This window comes from Eucalyptus grandis, chromosome 10 (genome assembly GCF_016545825.1).
Source record: "Eucalyptus grandis isolate ANBG69807.140 chromosome 10, ASM1654582v1, whole genome shotgun sequence".
Lineage (NCBI taxonomy): Eukaryota > Viridiplantae > Streptophyta > Magnoliopsida > Myrtales > Myrtaceae > Eucalyptus > Eucalyptus grandis.
This window is the reverse complement of record NC_052621.1, coordinates 29,372,157-29,387,681: the sequence shown is the minus strand read 5'-3', so window position 1 is coordinate 29,387,681 and position 15,525 is coordinate 29,372,157. Positions and strand designations below refer to the sequence as shown.

The 15,525-nt window shown below is 37.5% G+C and overlaps 1 protein-coding gene across 1 annotated transcript; it reads right to left on the bottom strand.

The window, feature by feature from the left end:
- Positions 1-6,595: 6,595 nt before the first annotated feature.
- On the bottom strand, positions 6,596-12,027 carry LOC104422682 (lysine histidine transporter 1). Its single transcript, XM_010035077.3, has 8 exons — positions 11,843-12,027; positions 8,948-9,105; positions 8,238-8,621; positions 7,740-8,133; positions 7,537-7,642; positions 7,313-7,404; positions 7,111-7,179; positions 6,596-7,023 (listed from the first exon to the last, which is right to left on the bottom strand). The coding sequence occupies exons 1-8, from the start codon at positions 11,867-11,869 to the stop codon at positions 6,925-6,927; spliced, it is 1,329 nt and encodes a 442-aa protein (XP_010033379.2). The 5' UTR covers positions 11,870-12,027; the 3' UTR covers positions 6,596-6,924.
- Between the last annotated feature and the right edge of the window lie 3,498 nt (positions 12,028-15,525).

Below are 15,525 nucleotides of genomic sequence, written 5' to 3'. Positions count from 1 at the left end.
GAAAAGAAGAAAGAAGAAGGGGAGGGCTGGGCAGGCCCAACTCTTGCTCGGTCCTATTTGATTTTTTTTAATGATTATAATTTTCAATGATAATATTTTTTTCTTTTCTTTTTGATGACAATTTTTTTCGGAGAAATTAATAATTACCATTAGTGATGCAAATATTCCTAATGCTAATATGTGATGCAATTTAGCGAAAATTATTTTTTTGTCTAGGGTTTAAAAATTAATCTCTAATTATCTACATTATTAAGTTCTAAATAAAATTGTAAAATTTAGTTGTCAACATTATACAACCATCGAATTCTTCACCACAAGTGATCATATCAGGCTTATCCACAAGGTTGATTCGGAAACTCCACCCTTACAAAGTGTATTGATTGTGTCACTTTTGCCAGTGGCACACCAATTGCTCATTAGTTGCTCATTGATAGTTGATGGTTGAGGCAAAGTTAGGGTTTTAAAGACATTTCCCAAATTATGAAGTTGGATGAGGGCAAAGTTGGAAGAAAAAAGAGTATTTGCTTTTTGAAAGTATAGCATTCCAAAATATCTTTGGACCTGCCTTTAGGCTACGTTTGGTTGTCCTGGATTTATAATCGGGATAGATTGAATAAGATATGATATAAAATCCTGAAATTTTTTTATATCCCATCCAAGCCAGTGAATCGCAATTAAAGTCGAATATGTTCACATTATGTACATTTTTTTTTTATATATATAAATGACATATCATTATAAATGAACCTAAATCTTCATAAATGAAGACGGTGAAAATATCTCGTAACACTATTCCTTAATTTATTTATTATTTATTATATTTTTCCTCTTTTTTATATTATTTTCATTATTATTTCTTTTTTTCCCTTTCATCATTTTTTAATAAAAATTATCAAATAGTAAACCTTTACTAACATATTTAAAATACAAAAATACCTAAAATATATAATAAATATAAATATTTAATTTATAGATTGAATTTTATTATAAAATAGAATTAAAATTGAATATATAAATTAAAATAAGATTAATTAAAAATAATTTTTTATTTTTATTTTTATTTTCTTAAATTATAATTCAAATATTATTTATATTGAAATATAATTTCAATTTTGTTAATTTAATAAGTTTGTTATTCAAGAAAAATAACTTTCCTATTATGGATATTAAAAATCTTGTCCACCTTTATCCCACCTCCCCCATGGGATAATTTTATCATGTCTATATCCCCATTATATCCGACTTTATCCTATCCCGAGTGAGCACCAAACATAGGATATGATAAATTATATCCTATCCCGAATTTTATCCCGACTACCAAACGCAGCCTTAGGTTAAAGGTCTTAGAGAGTTTTGGAAATGCAAATTGCATCTCCCAAAGGAAAGCCAAAATTTTTGTCAAATGTTGCATTTGCCATAGGGGTTTTGGGGTCCGAAATATTTTATAAATACAACAAATGCACCCTTAGCAGCGTAGTCTTTGATTTTCTTTCCTTACGAGTTATGTTCTATTTGTATTCTTTTCATTGAAATGCCACAAAGTCTAGTTTCAGTTCAGCAGTATTTAATCGCGAAATTTCCCCATGAGTTCTTCACCGTAAGTGATCATCTCAGGCTTATCCACGAGGTTGATTCGGAAATTCCAGCCACGTTAAGTGAGATCAACCACGCGACCTTTCATGTTGCCCTCAATTCTTTGAGAAAGCATCAGTCTTACAAAGTGTATCAATTGTGTCACTCCGCGGGGGAAGTGCTGACTTTCGGTCACCGTATGTAATCATCGAACTAAATGAAAGATAATTGAAGTCCACAATCTTTTTTTTTTTTTTTTTTAATTGGTGCTAAAGAAGAATTACGCTGCAATAGAAGATATATGCACACAGGGAAGGAAGGAAAAAAAAAATAGAGGGGTTGGGTTGGAGTGTATTATCTTTCCCTAGTTCCCAAGTCACAAATTCGACATCACAGACGAACATTATAGTTCATGAATAACCTACTAGACATGATCAACAATCGCCAGGCGTACTCCTCCTTGAACATTTAGTCTTACCCACCATGGGTTATGATTTTTCTTGATGAGCACTTGAAATTTTAATCAGTCTGCATCACAGACAAACCGGATTCACTTCCAAGAGAGTCTAAGAATAGAATTTGTATGTCTTGGCCTGGATGATGATTTGCTGGAGTCCGCCGATGGGTGATGAGATCATCAACAAAGGCCTGAGTATGATGCGGACCTGGAATAATTAAAACCCATATCCGATGAACTGAATAACGAATGTTAAGAAAACTCCTATAAGGTTTTGAAGTTGACAAAACTTTCATTCTCTTATTCTCACTGTTACTCTGAGGAATATTAGACTTCTGTGTTATATGGTGGAATGCTATCAAAGTCTATTTTACATCAGAAATCTTTCCCACTCTGACGAAGATACAGATTGAACCCAAGTCAAGAACGGAGATATAATCAGACTTAGATTATTAATCATTCAACAAGGATTCAGTTTGTGCAAGATTTATCTTTAATATCTAGCTTTCTGGTAGAGAATCTCACTTACATTTTCTAAATATATTGATGAAATCAATCACGGATTGATAAAATCAATTTCGAAGACAAGTTCCTTTTGGGGAAGCATTTACTTATGGAAAACTAGATTTTGATTGTATGGGCGATCAAAATTTTCGAATTTTCACCTCAATCTTCAAATGGCTATAAGATTTCCTTAATTGATTTTGTCCAACTGGTTGATTGGAAGAAATTCTTCTAGAAAGTGCCAACGGTTAAAAAGGCATGGAGGAGTATTTAGAAAGGTCATTCGGTCCATTTGAGAGAGTGCTCGTGAATTAAAATTTCAAAGTTGAAGCATTTCCAATCACTTATTCTTCATTGATGGTGCTTACAATTATACTCAAGAGAGAATCACGAGTAATCTACTATCAGGAACCCGTGTTTGGTGTTCATGAGTGTTGTGATCGTAGATATCACTTTTTTCAGATTTCACCATCTTCGATGATCATGCACATCATAAGCGGTGATCGCTTAGAGATATAATGTGGAATGTTTGGAATGCTGATGGTGATCCATGTCTTCATTCTGAGTCAAAATATGGCTTAGATTTGAATCAAAATTTCAAAGTTGAAGCATTTCCAATCACTTATTCTTCATTGATGGTGCTTACAATTATACTCAAGAGAGAATCACGAGTAATCTACTATCAGGAACCCGTGTTTGGTGTTCATGAGTGTTGTGATCGTAGATATCACTTTTTTCAAATTTCACCATCTTCGATGATCATGCACATCATAAGTGGTGATCGCTTAGAGATATAATGTGGAATGTTTGGAATGCTGATGGTGATCCATGTCTTCATTCTGAGTCAAAATATGGCTTAGATTTGAATCAAAATGTTACCTTGTAATTCGCGATACAAGCATATGCTACTAGGAGTCTGTCATTTACATGCGTGTCATATGGTTCATCCACTGAGCTGAAAAATGTAATATGTGTAAATTAAAATCATCCTTTAATCTTATTAATTTATAGCTATTTTGCTTTAATCTTTCCTATTGAAAAAGAAAAAAAAATGGAAGATTTAGTTATGATTTACACTTTTTTATATTTATTTATGAATCCTTTACTAGTACTCATTAAATTGGGAGTATTGATCCAATTTTTTTTTTAAAAATTATGTTTCACAATTAAATAATCCAATTTTTCAATTTTTAATTGACCCTTGGATACAAATCACAAGAAAGTATATTTTTCTTCAAATCCTTCGTTGAGAGGTGAAGGATCGAATCAAATAAAATGGCCCGAAAATGTATTGATTGTCGATTTTAAATATCCATGTGCCAAGATGTCCGATGTTGGGCTCCCTAAATGCCTCCATAGGCATTCTGGCAAGGCTTGCCTCCGGATATCAAGCGCTAGAACTCTTTTATCCTGATCGGTGCCCAACAACCTCAAGTGACAAGCACGGCGTTGGCTGTCTCTTATTCTATTGTGTTGTCACTCAGGGAAGTCATCCATTTGGTGACGTTCCAGAACGTGACATGACTATAAAGAATTTTAGAATGAACGTATTGCTAGTGGATCAATAAGGGTGCATTTGGTAATGCTCGTATTTCTCTATTTTTTTTTTCTTTTCCTCCGGAATAGAAATCCGTTTGTATATGGCTTTGTTCCTCGGAATGAAGTTGGAACAAAATCAAGAAGTAAAAAAAAAATTATCTTTTTATTCTTGGGAACAACTCAAGAACCAAACTCAAATTATATTCTTTTTTTTTCCTCTTTTCTTTTATTTTTCTCTTCCTCCTCTTCTTCTCCTAGTTGGTCGCCGACCTAGGCCTTGGCCAATGACTGGCTAGAGGAGACCTAGCGACCTAGTTGGAGCCACTGACAAGGTTGCTCTGAGCCTCATTGTGGTTGGGTGAGGCTCGACCTTGCCCGAGATCAAGCGAGATCGAGCTTGCCCGGCTGAGCGACGCCTACCTTGCGTTGGCTAGATGGGGTTGAGTCTCACCGGTAGTTGGGCGAGCTTAGCCTTGCCTAGCCAAGGGGAGGCTCCCTCAAGACCGATGACCTCGTTGGTTAGAGGGAGAAGAAGAAAAGGAAAACAAAAAAAGAAAAAAGAAAAAAAATGTAATAGAATTATTATAAAATTAAAAGAAATTCTAAGTTACAAAAAAATTTGGAATCATATTAAACATGCTATTTTATTCAGAAACTTGTCCAATAAATAAAAATGAAAAAAAATATTTCTGAACAGAAATTATTCCCGATAATAGAAACATTACCACACGTGCCCTAAAGTAGCTTATCATCTCATGGGTTTGCTAAGCCAGATCCTACATTGAGGTGAGAGTGATGTCATCTCTCATTGAGCCAACGCTGTTATAGAGATTGCAACCATTTCTTTCGGCATGTTGAGCTAATATACTAATGCTTTTGATTGCGGGCAGGACAACGGCAGCAGACAAGGTTGTACATTCGGAGTCCAGAGAAGAGGATGGACTTTCTCTGTGACTTGTCCGATAGAGCACAATGGTTAAAGGTGCGCCATCCCAATTCCGCTTTTCTTCAGGACTTGAATAACAAAGTTGGATTGATCTTTCGAAGGAATTGGAAAAGCTGCGTAGATCCTCTACTTTCGACTGACCCGTCAAGCGTGAATTATAATTATGGTAAAGTCACAGAATTATTGCGTATGTTGAGGAACGGGTGGCTTCACAAGTCTGAACGTACAGCAGACATTCAGGTACTCTTTCTGGAGCTATTGACAATTCGTGAATTAGTTTGTGGTGAGGTCTCTTGATGATCTCAGTTTATGATCTCATTACCATGTATTTAAGTTAATGATGGCTCTTGCAGGCCCTGTTCGATCCATTTCCAGTTCTCCAGAAATTTTCGGAGTCACTTGATGGAATAGCGCAGAGTGGCTTCCAACGTCTGCAAAAGTGATCCTTTCTTTGAAAAGTACTATGAAATAGGCGAGGTCGATCCTTTGGAAATGACTGGGCTTTTGGTTGACTTACTAGTTGGCTCTAACCTGTCCAAATGGCTTAAGTCAGCAAAGAGAATACTGAAGAAGCACGATTGACCCGAATCTAGCCACAAGGGAATAGACACTGAACAGATTGAGCCCACTGTATTTTCCAGGCTATCGGTACTGTATACTTTCTGAGTCCACATGGGAAAAAGAACCGCTACACTTACAAAAGGAGTTTGGGTATGTCTTTTAGAAAATGCAATGGCCATTGAGCTAAAAGGGTTTTTCAAAATGTAAGTAATATTTGATAAAGTATATTTTAAAAACATATTTAACAATAACTTTGATGTATCTTCCATTAGGTAAAAACTACACTTTGTAAAAGATTTATGTTGATTTTTTTATTGAAAAATTTCAAATTATTTGCTGACGGAACTCAGCCACTGTTGTGAGCCAAATTGGCCATCGGCTGTTCGTCGATGGCATGCTGACTAGTTGCCGGTCGCTCATTGATGGCACTTCGGTGGCTAAGGCAAAGTAAGGATTTTCAAAGACATTTCCGGAATTATAAAGTTGAATGAGGGCAAAGTTGAAAAGAAAAAAAAGTCTATTTGCATTTTGGAATTGTAACATTCCAAAATATCTTCAAACTTGCCTTGGAATGCAATTGCATCTCCCAAAGAAATCTAGAATTTTTGCCAAATGGTAATTACATTTGCCCTTGGGTTTTTGGGGACTTAAAAGGGTTCTATAAGTACTGAACCGAATCGCCCTTAGCAGGACATTCTTTGATTTGTTTTTTCTTTACGATTCTGTTCTATTTGGATTCTTTTCGTTAAAATGCTGCAAAGTCCAGTTTTAGTCCAACTAATGATGCAATATCTAACCGCGAAATTTCCCCGCGAATTCTTCACCGCAAGTGATCATCTTAGGCTAATTCACGATGTTGATTCAGAAACTCCAGCCACGTTAAGTGAGATCAATCACGCGACCCTTCATCATACCCTCAATTCTTCGAGAAAGCATGTTTTCCAAAGTGTACGGATTGCGTCACTTCGCGGCAGAAGTGCTGACTTGTGGTCACCATATGTACTCATCGAACTAAATGAAAGATAATTAAAGTCCACATTCTTTTTTTTATCGATGCTCCAGAAGAATTACACAGCAAGACAAGATATATGCACACAGGAAAGAAAGAAAAAAAAAGCATAGAGAAGTTGGGTTTGAGCGTATTTTCTCTTTCCCTAGTTCCTGGGTCACAAATTGCCCATCGCAGATAAACGATGCACTTAATACTTCATGAATAACCTACTAGACTCGATCAACGATTGCCAGACGCATTCCTGCTTGAACATTTAGTCATTCTTTCTTGATAAGCACTCGTAATTTGAATCAGTCCGCATCACAGGCAAACCGGATTCACTTCCATGCGAGTCTAAGAATAAAATTTGTATGTCTTGGCCGCGAGGATGATTTGCCGGAGTCCTCCAATGGGTGCTAAGATCATCAACAGAAGCCCCAATATGATGCAAACCTGGAATAAGCAAAACCCATATCAGATGAACTGAATAACGAACACGAGGCTTGATTGTGGATGAGTTACCATATGAGTGTAACATACCCAGTTTGACCACCAGGATAGGCTAAACTTCCTCGGCTTGTAGATTGCGAGCCACATTATGCAAGGAAGCTGAAAAAAACACAGCAGAAAGGAGAAGAGACATTAGGATTCATCTGAACCAGAAAGTTCATCCAAGCATTTCAATAAACGAACTTTTACAATGGCAAATTTCAAATCAGTTTATTAGCAGGAGGTTGCTTACAAAGTATGTCGTCGGGGCAAAAGCAAACCCTCCGAAAAACGAAAGAAGGCCGCCGAAGAATGGGAAAGTGATGGCGATGAACATTGTGAACGCTGCGATGCCAATGGGACGTCAATAATATCGACAAAAAGGAAAGAAAGGAAAATCAGGGACCGAACTTACAAACATCACGACCTAGACCAAAATGTCCAAGCAAGCAACAAGAGACTGGGCATCATACTTACCCACGTAAACAGTGCGAGCCACAAAACGAAGCATTCCAGTTGGCTTGAAGTGCAATTTTTTCACCAATACAGTCTCTATCATGTCAAACACTGGCATTGCGTAAATCTGCACCAAACCATGAAGATAAATTTAAGTCACAGGCTAGAAAGACACCATCGCCACAAAGAACATTGAAAGACACGAGGGGGAGCTTGTACATTACCTGGTAACTTCCAATAACATGGATGACGACAAACATGTTGGCCAATGCAATGAGCCACCTCGGTTTGTTCAGGGACATGAGGATATTGTCCTGGACCGAGTTCCCAAACACCCAGTAACCAATTAGAGCGACTGGGAAGTAGCAGAGAGCCACGACAATGTAGGCGACAATGACTCCTCTCCACATCGGGCCCTTGGACGGCTTCTCAGGAGTGGAGGGGATGGTCGCCTGAATCTCCAGGACCACATTGTGCCCTGCATAGGCGAAAGCCACATCGCCCAAGGCACTGAAGAAGTCGAAGACCTTCCCAGCCGTGGTCGATGACCTATAACTGTACTTCACGCCTGGCTGAACGCCCTTCTCTACGGAAGCTCCCCAAGCTATGGTTGAGTAACTGAAAGATGAAGATATGAAATGTCATCCCGAATCATGTTTTGACTTTAATTGTACCGATTATGAGGAAGGGAATTCACAAGAGCTAGAATAGAAGAATATTACCTCAGAGACATAACAGCTGCAGCGAGGGAGACGCCGGCGATGGAGTTGAAGTTGGGGAGATGGGAGAGGACAAAGTGGACAGAGGCAAAGATCATGATGAAGTAGGTTGTCTTCAATTTCTTGCAGCTCGGGCATACGGTGTCGTGGAACTTCTGCAGCGACTTCCCTCCGGTGACCATGTACACAATGTTGACACCAACCTCAACGACCAGCTGCTGAGGGACCACGATATAGAGTCCAAGCTTCTCGCCGAATGCGTACTGCCCGAGCTCATGGTACCGATCGAACCTTTTTCCAGGGACCATCTCGTGCATCTCGACCATTTGCCACAACGTGTACAGGGTGATGACCCATGAGAGGACTAGCACAGCTACACCAGGACCCCTAGAGAAAATCAAAGAAACACACAAAGCAGCCAAGTTACATAAGACAGGACGACTCATAAGTTCAATCCGCAAACTGATAGCTACTACACTGCAACGTGGGATTGACTCAGTAACCGGTAGGCAAATTTAGTCATCAAATTTGCCCAAAACGCTACTTGCACTAAATTAGGCACAGGGAAAGAAAAAGATGGTGGACTCAGGACAGCCGAACTGGCTAGAGGAGAAATATAACCAAGGACTAGACTGATTCAGGACCAACTTCTTCCACACTATGATAGATTCGAAATGACCGAAATGATTTCTTGCTTGGGAAGTTTGGCATACCATCCAAGTTCCGACATGGCGTAGGGGAGGCTGAGGACGCCGGCTCCGACCATGGCCGTGACATTGTGGAAGGCCGAGTACCACCATTTCGCGTTCCTCGAAGAGGTGATGGGAAGCCAGTCATCGATTTCCTTCTGCTTCGCTAGTTTCTCCTCAATCTGTATGATTAATCATGAAGCATTTGTCCAAACTTTAGATCTTGCCTTAGAATGAAAAAAATTTCTGTCTCATTTGCATTTACCAAAAACTAGAATCCCTAAACAAGAAAGTAGCAACATTTTGCTCCCAAAGTAACAACAAGATATTCGCAAACGAGCCCACCAATCATAGCATTTTAATTGAATCCTAAAATCGACATTGTGCATATCAAAATATCTCACTTTCCTTATTAATAGAGTGCATATGTTTTTTATGCATGTGATTTCTCTTGACTTATAAACTTAAGCTTTTTGGGTTGAACTTTTTTATACGGTACCGAAGATTTTACCCTTTCGTGTATGCATCTACCCTGCTAGTCAAATTTTATGTGCCACTCCTAATCCGATTTTCATGTCCATTAACTATGGGGTTATATTCTTTTCATGTATATATAATCTCTCTCTACCTATAATTAAAAGTTTTTTGATCAGATTTCCTAATGGTGGGATGTTCACATGGTGTTAGCCGGAGTCTTAAACCTATCGTATGGCGATTAGTTCCAATCCAAAATTTTTCAATTTTGTCTTTTTATAATTTTTCAATTTAGTTATTTTGACCAATTTTACCTTGAAATCGCTGATGTGGCGATCCACTTCAGCGTTGGTCAGCCGATCCATAGTGGATGGTCAACTTCTACATTATATTGGTGAATTGCTAAAAGATTTAAGACCAAATTGAAAAAATGGAAAAAATTAGTATTGAATCGGCCTTCGTCCGATAGATTCACAATTTTTTGGACAATTTTTGCTGATGTTAGCCATCAACACGTAATTGTCTTAGGATCGATGACATGCACATAATCGAGGTGCCTAATAATTATTCGTGGTGGTGGTCACGACTATGAAGTCACACGGTCAAAGCAAAACGCAAGAGCGGCCTTTTTAAAAATGGCATTCTCTTTTCAAACGATTCATTGAATTCGAACAATTTACCGAAAAATTGGAGACCCTTGATCTTTACCGTTTCGTATCTAAATTAAACAAATCGTAAATCTGATGATGGACCACGTTGGGTAACGTGCGTTGAAGTAAAGATCGGATATTCAAAGAAATAATAAAAAGAAATAATGAAAGTTGTCAACCATGTGTCCAAAGGTCGACTGGATTACGACAACTAAGCCACGTCGAGGAGTGAACCTCACATGTTTCTCTCATTAATATAAGCTAAAATCTTTAACTATAGGCAACATACTTAACATTAAAAGAAGAAGGAAAAAGCTTGGGTTTACAGACATGCAACGCAACATGCTATGTTAACATTCATTTGGGAAGAAGACACAAAAAATGCCATTATTTTTATACCACGCTTACTTTGAAGAATTTTCAATAGATCACTTATTTCTGAAAACGAAAAACCTTACTTCAAATGCAAAATATAAGTCATGCCACCTATGGTGAACTTTTTTTTTTTTTTTTTAAAGTTATGATACTTAAATGATCAATTAAAAAAATGATGACAATTGGGCGATGGATAGATAATTTCGTACAAAAAAGTACAACAATAACAATTTCAATGTCCTTTGACAAAATTATTTTTGTACTCGAAGCCGCGTGAAGAGTAAATTATTTTGACAGATTGTGACGGTACTAACACCATTTGAAGAGTATATAGTACCAATAATGCAAGAGTCATGCCCCATGGCTTTTCTATGAGCTAGGAGAGTTTTGGATTTGTATTGATGTCGTCGTACTTTGTAAAACTGCACTTCTAAAGGCTTCTTTTTCCTATGATTTACATTTTTTTGTGTTTTCTATGAGCTATGGTGAGCGCTTAATTGAGGATGTGTTTATTTTGTGACAAATAAAAGATTTGGAAAATATTTTTTTTTCTTTAAAGACGATAGCTTGGTTAGCTTACAAAAATAGAGAAACGAAAGATATTATCATTGTCTACTAAAATTTTGAGATATAAATTGTTATTGATAATGAAACTATTTTTCATTAACAAATTATTTCAAACTATGTAAGTGATCAATTTTAGGAAAAAAATGTTCTAAATTATTAATTTTTTTTTTTTATGAAAAGTGGAGGTTTGATGATTTCGAGAATATAAATTTAATATATTCTTAATGTGAACTGCTAAAAACTTTTTTTTTTTGAAAAAATATGCGTATATTGGCGTGGAGATTATCCCCCCCAAAGAAAAGAAAATTCATAATTTTTGAAATCTTGAATTGTATTTTCTTGAATTTTGACAAAATAGCAGAAACTAAGTTTTGGCTTCTTTCTTTAAAGCCAAAGCAGTGGGGACGCACTCGCGTCGATCCGTTTACTCGGTCAAGCGACAGAGCACCGAACGAGCATTGAAAGCCCCCAGTCACAGTCAACTCACTCGCCCAATAAAAACTCGACGCGTGGCTCTACGGATGAATCTCGTGAATCAACCCCAGCGCCTACATTAAAATTCAGAACGAAGGCGGCACACCTCTGAAGTCCGTCCCGAGAAACGAAAGCTGATAATTTGCAAAAATTAAGGAACATTTTTTTTTTTTATAAATTTTTTTATTTAATTTTCGGTTGGCGGGTTACGAGAATAAGATCGGCCATAGATTTTGAGGTTGAGAATGAGAGCCGAGGACATGGGCAGAAGCAGAGCCACGTACTCGTTGTGGCTCCTCATTCACCATCTCACAGAGAGAGAGAGCATTCACCAACGTATGAAGGAGAGAAGAGAGAGAGAGAGAGAGAGAGGACTCACGTAGTGACTGTTGTCGTACGTTCCCATGGCGGCTTCCTGCTGCGCGGCGGCGGCGGCGGCGGCGGCGGCGGCGATGTGGCGGACGATTTGCACCCGGGAAGCAGCACGAAACTCAGCTCAACTCCAGTGCGCAGAGAGAGAGAGGAGGGGGGGAGGGGGTGGGGCACAGAGTGGCAGAGAATGCGTGATTCGTTCTGCGTATTTAAAAGGGAAGAGAGGGAGAGGGAGAGGGAGAGAGGGAGAGAGATTGAAAGGTGACGTTTTTTTTGTTTGACTTTGGCGAGTCACCTTCGACCGGCAACTGTTTCTGAGCTGGATCCTTGGAAATATCCAGGAAGATGGATCTCCCTGGGCCTGCAATCGCGGTATGTTCAACCCGATTAATTTAATCTTGATTTCGTCCCCCAACACAGATCGATTTGGGCGATGGGTAATGACCCTATTGGACAGCATAGACATTTTTTTTTTTTTTTTTTGGAATTTATACGGTGAGGTTGATTCGGCTGGGAGGTTTTTTTTTTTTGTAGTAAAGGGGATCCCATTAAAAATAGTGATTGCGACGTCATCTTTATCCCGTCCGGCTCCTGAATCTCTGACCCATCCGCATTGCCATAATATGTTGGACAACGGGGGATTGTTGAGTTTTCGTGAGTGAACATCAATGACGAGTGAAAATCCATTACTAAATTAACATCTGAATAGAACAATTCATTTGAAATAGAGTTAAACCTAACTCAGCTAAGGCCCCTTATGATGTATGCTGAGTAAGGGCCATGTAATTTGGGGGAGCTACTATGGTTGTGATTTGATCGCATTGCATGGTTTGATCTCGTTTTGTTTGTATCGATTTAAGGTAGTTTTAGAAATGAGATAGATTTAGGAAGTCAAAGAAATAAGTTCCGTGCGGGGAGAATTACCCAAAAAGTCTTGAATGTATTATATGAATGCTAGTTCAATGCTAAATTTTTCAATTTTGTCAATTTAGTCCTAAACCTCTGCGCAAAATTCTAATATAGTTATTTTGGTCAATTATCATCGAAAATATTTGACACGGTTGCTTAGTCCTGCCAGCCATTGAAATTGGCATTATTGAAAAGTTTTATTACCAAATTGATACCTATATAATAAGTTTGGGACCATTTCAATAATTTTCCCAATTTCATACATTGGACGTCATCGGATACCACATTCCAATTGGTTGTGCATGCATGCCTTCCCTTTGTCTACAATTGGATGTGCATCATATGAACTCAATTTATGTACTTAACGCAATGGATCATAATCACAAATTAATCTCGCGCAATTACTCCACAACTTACAAAATAGAGTTTCGTTTATCAAACCTTGGCCAAATCCAATGGAACGACAAAAACAGAGAAGGATAACGTGTCTTTGGCAACAATCAATAGCTCAGTTCACATTACTAGCCCAAAAGATAATTGGAATCTTTCCAACGTTGAGCGGTTAAAAGCTTATTCTTGAATACGACAAATTCTACGTTTGAAACAAAGGGTTTTCCTGTTCAATGTAATCTTGATGGCATCACAATGTCGCCTTGCAAGAAGAATCTTATTTGATCGATACACACAGAAAGAACGATTTATAAAATTAGTTGAGCCAATTCAATGGAGATGTTCAGATACTCCATTGGATTCACCCACAAAAGATAATTGGAATCTAATGGAATCCATTGTTGCAGTCAACGAAATGAATATTCAAAGTTTAGGTGATCAAAACACCGCATTTTAAGGGAATTGATGGTCGGAAAACTAGTTACTTTTCTAATTCTTCTAAGTTCATTATTTGTTGCTTAAGTATTGGTTGCCCCCCCAAATATCGTTAGTTGGACAATAAAAAACTAATAATAATTTTGTCAATTTCATTTTGCAGTTTTTAATGCCTCCTTTTAAGGATAATAATAAAAAGCAATCTTTTTGGGGAAGGTCATTACTATTTTTTTTTTTTATTATTATTTCACTAGCCCACAGATTTGGTGTGATAAGATTGAATTATCATTACACATGCTTATCTAATAAATCATCACGCCGTTCCACATAATTCACTCAACTATTTGACTTTCTCTATTTCTTTTGTTTTTAATCGAAAGCGTAAGAATTTCGAATTTTTTGTTTTGTATTTATAGACGTAAATTGCTCGCTTGACCGTGCCATAACGTGGTTAGGTTGCTTGCGTGTGTTGCGTGTGGAAGTATGTGAAGTTTGTCTCGTTTTTCTTCTCATGAAAATCACCACAGAGTCGATAATAAAATATTAGGAAATATGATGACTTAAGAATTTTTTTAAGTATATGTTTTCTGCGAAAATTAATTTTAAATAGAGAGTAATAACTAACGTTAATTAACGCCGTGATAAGGAGAGCATTAACCTTAAGTTTTGATTGGGAGTGCAGAATGAGTGCAGGACGAATTTTGGCATATTTTGGCCCTTTTCCCGTTCGGCTTTGTCCTCTCTGTTTTGTACATTTTTGGCCTGTGGATTTACGTGACAACCTCAGACGAGAAAGTTTTTCGTTACGTCCGTAAATCAGATATTAGGAGAATATCATGTGGTTCACATCAGCGGGCCGCGGACCAAACGCAATCATCAGAATTCTTATTACATCCCACAAATTGAATTTGTCAAAATGGGTTACTGACCTATTTCTTAACTCATATTTGTTATATGATAAATGAGTGATAAATGGATCTAAAATGGTAAAACTCAAAATAATATGAATGTTAAATGGGTTTACGACTTACTTAAACCCACCTCACTTATATAACTCTTTCTTCACTCTATCTTCCTCATTTGATCTCACATATGCTTGTTCCATGCTCTCACTTCGATTTGGGTATGGATTTTTTTTACATTGGATTAAAAATAATACAATAAGGTTGAGTATGAGTTAGGTATGAATTAAGTTGGATGAGTCACTAAATTTGTATTGGATAGAAATAAGTCAAAAATGGATTAAATGTGTCAATCTAAATTGAATCATTTTCGATATGATCTTCTTGTTTGGCGGATTTATCGTAAATCATGTTTGAGAGAGACTTTTAATAGATGTGTACCTAATCTGTCGTTATAAAACAATACGGCCAAAGCGACCCATCGATTGAAAGTTTGAGAACTAAGTGCTACGCCCATGAAGGATGACCTTACAACGCGTCTAGATAAAATGCTACGTGGCGAGTTACCTTCACTACACTATACTTCGGTTGTGCGATTTATCTAGACCATCATCGTTAGATTTTGAAAAGGAAGAGCATGGATCGAAGCGAGTGGTTCAACGGCGTTATATTATAAGGATGACGATGGTTGACTTTTCCAACTTGAAACGATAAGCTTGGGGGTGGGGATCTCACTTTCGCACTAAGAATCTCCAAAAAAAAATAATTCATTTTCGAGTCCTTTCTTTCCTCCACTTGTTATATTCTCCCATGAAAGTTGGTCTAAACTCTATTATTACATCGGACTAATCTTCTTCTTTATTGGAAAACAAAGTTCCGTGGAATGAGGCAGAAGTGGGGGTCAACTCAGGAAACAACGGCACTACTCCTACGTATCTTCCCCGTTCCTTCCTCATCATTGACCCTCTAGATAACTTATTGCGATTAGATATTATTGTCCATAGTTATTTTACCCTCTAGATAACTTATTGCGATTAGATATTATTGTCGATAG